Here is a 5,884-nt window from a genome sequence, read left to right on the forward strand (position 1 = left end):
CCGAAGTAGAAAGGCAGAGCAATCGCCACTATAGGTATGCTCCCTGAGTAAATCAGCTACAATATTACAAGCAGAAGACAAGGGCAGGCATAAGCCCTAGGTGAATTTGACTCAGATGCGGAACCTACAAACATATGTCCAAGTTTGAAGGTGTGCCTACCCTCTAGCCTTCAGATGGCAGGATAAGGCATCTTTCTTCTTTCCTGACAATATTTGAAAAAGTTGACCTCAAAAAATCATGCTTTCATGTTAAATGCAAATTTTGTTTAATTTTGTGAAGTTCCATAAAATGTCCATATCATATACAATCTCTTTACAAAATCTTGTAATCATCTTTGCCAAAGTTGTAGTCTCAATTATACAAGAACCAAACCTCCAAGGGAAATTCAAAATCTTGACACAAGCTTGATTTAAAATCTTCCAGGATTTTTTCAATTCTGTATAAATGACTAGGCAGAAAATTGTGGCTGAAAAAACCAATACATTACATTAGATGTTTGAAATATGAATACAAACATCATCCAAGGTAATCTATAAATAATCGATGGATATGCATTCTGCAACTACCTTTTCCTAAATATCAAGGCTTATTTTGTGGCCGTGGATGAAAATTTGTGTGTTCTTCTTTATGACAAAATCACAAAATCAAGCCCTTCAGTTTGTTGATGTACAGCAATTGTGGAGCAATCTTATTGGACAAAATTCAATCTCCATATTCATCATTGATGTAATACAATTCCTCATGTGAACCTGAATCCAACTGTCAATTGAGTTGATGTAATCAACAGCATCTCATAGATACAGTCCGGGAAAAAAATTCCAATGTGTGTCCCAGAAGCAATGTAGTCCTCTCAGAATGGGTAGCACTAATAGAACTTTCTCTCAGGAGCAATGATGACCCAATCCTAATTAATGGTTAATACTTAGAGAACCTTCTCTCAGGAGCAATGATGACCCAATCCTAATTAAGTCTTTAAATCAGCTGTAGATTCTCTGTCCTCGTTTGCACTTATCTAAGGAAATAGTTAGGACTCCATCTTTCTTTCCTCTCATATTACAACAGAGTCTTCTTGGTATCTGCAAAGAACAAGAGACATTTCCATGTGGTGAATAGTAGAAACCCAAAAGAAGTCGAGTGATGAAAAATGAAAATAAGTCCTGTATATTCTTTCAAGTTAGAATATTCTGATCATATAAGAATAAGGTCAAGACTTACCAAATGCCAACGTTGTTCAAAAGGTTTGTGCATAACATGGATTTTCTGAACTTCCTTTGGGGAGAAACTGTGAAATCGACAATTATGTTCTGCCTTATGCTCATCCACCATCAGGTATCTCTCATATATGTTCAAAATTTTATCTTTCTCTTTATCAAAAAAATTCTCTTTCAAATAGAACAGAAAAGGTCTGTTACATGGTGATTGTGGGTATATCCTTGAATTCATAGAAAACTCTCCAGGATGGTCCCCCCAATCCCAGGCACGGAATGTAATTTGAGGATCTTGTAGCTCCCTGGGAAACATAATACTTGGAAAGACCTGGACAACATAGCCAAGAGAGATAGAGAATGATAACTTTTCTGTATGATTGTAGCTTATAGCTTGCTGTAGAAAACTAGCAGGCTCAGTTTCCATGGCTGACATGAATGTTCGGAGGCTATCCAGAGAATTATGATTTGGAAACACAGGCTGAAGTTGGTCTACATGATGCATAGAAACGAAAGGTGTCAATGGATGTGCTGACAATAACCCAAATGCATCTCCTCGGATGTCAAACTGCATATCCACAGAATACAAACAGTATTATTTGTAAGTTGAAGCCAAGACTTTTCTCTAGCTACCACACAATGCGCAATCTGATCAAGCTATTATTTCACAAATTCCTCTTCAAGTTACTCTACTTCCATAAATCAGATCCATCCCAACATCAACAAGCTAATTCATTTCTATAGGATGTCACACAAAAACTCTATATCTGAATCCATTGGCAAGCAGCATAACCCTGTGTACTTGAAACATTATTAGAGTCCTCTTTAATCAAAGTGGCAACTGAAACTTCAAAATATTTGAAAGGAAAAATGATAAATTTCTCTCTAGTTTAACTTCGCCAGATAAACCTTTTTTCAGCATATATACTTAAAATATTAATCAATAGACATCTAAAGCAAATCCTACCATGTGAGTGTTCCTGCATTTCCCCCCATTGAAATTTTACAGATTCAATCCATCTTGCTTTATATGGACACTTGGGACAAAAGAAATTCTAAAAGAGCAGTTCACAAGACCTTCAAAGACTGATGAAATATCAATAGCAAACCATCCTACCATTCTTGAATCCAATCAACAAGAAATTGAATGGTCCACTTGGTGTAACTACCATGCTTGTCTGGAGCAAGTTATGCGAAGTCTGAATGAGATCTAAATAGGCATTAATTTACTGGGCGCACAAACAAAATCTAAGGTCTTTGGTCACTTGTTATAGATAAATTACACATAAGGAATGATCACGTCTTTACGCTACTCTAAAAAACACACTCTGCTTTGTACTGCAAATACTCTTGGAACAGAGGATTCTATTGAATCTAGTGTCTCCGTTATTACAGATTACTGGAAGGACCGAAATCGAATGGAATTGAAAACTATTTGCATGCATAGAGGACCTCAGCAAGTAGATGGTGCACTCAATCTTACAGAATACGGAAAGAAAAAAGAACTCAGATGACGTACTATGTGCAAAATGGAAGAAAGGACTTTATCAACCAAACAGTGCCTTAATTCTAATAGAGCAATTATAGAAGCCAACTGAACTGAGGAAGGTCTTTGAGAAGATGAATCCCATTTCTTTCTCTTTTAAAATTAGGTGCCCTGTAATGATATAAGGTCCATTCAAATCAGCTGAAGGCATTCGAATTTTATATTAAAGAAAGAACTTTATAGGCAGAGAGAACCCAAATTCTCACAGAGCCTGCATGGACTAAACTGAATTGAGGAAATCCTATGAAGGTATGACTCCCAATTCCTTTTTTATCAGATTTAGATGTCTCAGAAAAGCCCAAGTCCCATCAACTCAGCTGAAAGAATAGAGCCCTATGCAGAAGAGAGGACTTCACTAAATAAACAGGTGCCTAATGTCTACATAAGGATATTGGAACGCGACTGAATTAACAGATCTCTGAATCCCATATCTTCTGACAATGGAATATAGTCTTCTGTAACAACATAAGTCCCATTCAACCGAATTGAGAAATTCAAGTATGATCTAGAAAGTTGGACTTTCTCAATCATATAGAGTCCTAATTCTCCCATATCAATAGACGAGTCCAACTGAACTAGGGTCTATGAAGATAAGTCCCATTTCCTTATATAATCGTGTCTTGCTTCCCAGTCAATTCAGTTAAGAGATTCAATCATATGTGATAAAGGGGAATTTAGCTGTCAGATAAGGCCCTAACTCTCACAAAACCATAATTTAACTAAAGGGAAGATGAATTCTACTTAATTCTTCTTTGAACTGAGGTGATAAAACACAAATTAAACCTAGTTGAGAGATTCGAGTGCTATCTGCAATAGGGGAACCGAGCAATATTTCGAAAAAAAAATATACTAGAGCCCGATTGGATTGAGAAATTTATATGAAAAAATTGAAAATTTAGTTTTCTGTTGAAGTTAGGTGCCCTACAACAGCACGAGTCATGATCAACTCAGTTAAGAGATTCAGGTCATATGTCGAAAAGAAGAGATTATCAACCTCACAATCTCTTCAGTATCACTGAACCATGTTACAGCCCGATTTACACGATTTAATTATGCAGTCACGAGTCCCGTTCCTTCTTCAATTGGATTAGGTACCCTAAATGAAATAAGCCCCACTCTAACAGAATCATGTTGGACTCAACTGCTATAAAATCAAAATATCTGTTCATATTCAAAATAGGATTCCTCTGGAAAATTTGTCACAAACAGGGGATGGGATGAAGGAACATACCTGATGAAAGCCCTGTTCTCGAGTAATCGGGACACCAAGCTCTGTAATACAGGCATGCAACCTGTTATCATTACGGCGGACTTGAGGATATCTTTCCAGGCAGGCTTCAAGCATAATGGACAAAGCTTCTGCAAGACCATAACTTATAGCAATCCCTGCACCGCTAAATGCCATGGCATGTGCATGACCATGATTCTCATGATGACTCTCAGAATTTCCTCCAATATAAACCAAGTCTGTGGAATCATACTTTGCCAAAACGCTCATTAAATTCTTTGTTGAAAAAATAGTATCATCCTCACATAAAACAAACCATTGTGCACCAGGTGGGCGTAGTCTGAAAGTGTTGAGCAAAATCATAGAAAGGCGGATACCCAGAGCGTAAGAATCATCAGAAACCAAAATAGGAGGCAGAAATTGGTCATCATCTGATTCAACCGGGACATTTTCCTCCATCCAAACGAACCCTCTCATTACCCCAGGCCTGAACCACAATTTCACAAATTCCTTTCTTCTTGACCACTCTTTTGAAGATCCCTGTATAACAAAAATTATGTTTCCGAGACTCAGAGAGGCCTTAGAATTCAATTCCCCCGTTGAGAGACTTTCATTTTTATGAGGGTAATCTAATGGGTTCCATGGAAATGACGAAGGCTCTGCTTCCCCCTCAATTGCTGCCCCCCTGCAATGATTTCTGTGGCTACGAATGAAAGCCAACACCATTACTAACACCATTAGCAATCCCAAACCAACAGAGACCGTATTGCCCAGCCATTTTCGCCTCTTCACCAAAACCTTCAACAATTCCTTCAATCTCAATTTCAATTTCAAAGCAAATTTCACGGAATCCATTCTCAAATTTCCAACTTAATATGCAATGTCTAGACCCAAATTAAAACTTAAGTGCGTTTAATTTCTCAGAAATATGCTCCAGTCACACCACTCTCTGATTCTTGTTCAATCAAATAACAAAAAGAAGCATCCGTGCGCATATGTTTTGGAAGGAATTACAGACAGCACTCCACAACCCACAAGGAGACAAACACTAGTAAATTTTCCATTGGTTCCATTCTTTCCAAAATTCTCTCCTCGATTATCCTTTCTCAATTACAAGAAGAAAAGAAAAAGAAAAAATATTACCTCTTGGAAGAATTCGTGTGACATACGATCAATGCTCCTATTTGCAGAGAGAAAATTACAAGAATAAGTTTTGATTTTTGTTTTTTGTTTTTTTGTTTTTCTGTGTTTCATCATCATCATTGAGGAGACGGCACGGTGTTGACCACCTCAATAGCAATATCTTAATGCTATTCAAGCATTGAACATAATAATAAAATAGTTACGTTGAATGTTAGCCATTTGGATTCAGAGCATAACTAAATGTTACAGACAGTTAAGGGCGGCTTGAATTGGGTCCCGGCAATACCTAACTCTTTTTTGCTTCAATCATTGGACAATTTTGAAAAGTATTTGCTACAGAAATTTGACTTCTTCTTATCAGATGAAAGTTGGCGACCAAAATTAAACATTTTTCATTAGAAGAAGTTTGGCGTGAGGCTTTCACAGAAACTCAACTCCCTTGACCTTTTCTTAACGCACTTTCTTTCATATATCCAATTTCCTTGGCTAACACGAACTCATATGGCCCTCATTTTTTTTGAAGTGCAACTTGCCATAATTGTATTCTTTTTCTCCTTTTTATATTTATTTCTCTATTTGTAATTTTGCTCTTTGCTTCCAAACTTGGAATGGTTCCACTTTTGTCTTTGTCTTTGACTGGTTTTGTGTAAGGGGCATGGATGTGTAGATAACTATGAACATACCTATCTTTGAATAAGTGAACTTGTTCAAAAACATATTATATTTTTCATTATTTTTTTTAAAAATTATTATATTAATAT

The 5,884-nt window shown here is 36.7% G+C and overlaps 1 protein-coding gene across 2 annotated transcripts; it reads right to left on the bottom strand.

Moving 5' to 3' along the window:
* Nucleotides 1–222: 222 nt before the first annotated feature.
* On the bottom strand, nt 223–5,324 carry LOC131073141 (uncharacterized). 2 transcript variants are annotated; one of them, XR_009112834.2, is made up of 4 exons: nt 3,984–5,324; nt 1,217–1,774; nt 568–1,077; nt 223–467 (listed from the first exon to the last, which is right to left on the bottom strand). XR_009112834.2 is itself a non-coding variant. In XM_058009523.2 (3 exons), the coding sequence occupies exons 1-3, from the start codon at nt 4,833–4,835 to the stop codon at nt 979–981; spliced, it is 1,509 nt and encodes a 502-aa protein (XP_057865506.2). In that variant the 5' UTR covers nt 4,836–5,324; the 3' UTR covers nt 223–978. The 2 variants fall into 2 exon arrangements, 1 of the variants encoding a protein (XP_057865506.2); XM_058009523.2 differs by having other exon boundaries at nt 223–1,077.
* Nucleotides 5,325–5,884: the final 560 nt, after the last annotated feature.

The sequence above is a fragment of the Cryptomeria japonica genome, chromosome 1 (genome assembly GCF_030272615.1).
Source record: "Cryptomeria japonica chromosome 1, Sugi_1.0, whole genome shotgun sequence".
NCBI lineage: Eukaryota > Viridiplantae > Streptophyta > Pinopsida > Cupressales > Cupressaceae > Cryptomeria > Cryptomeria japonica.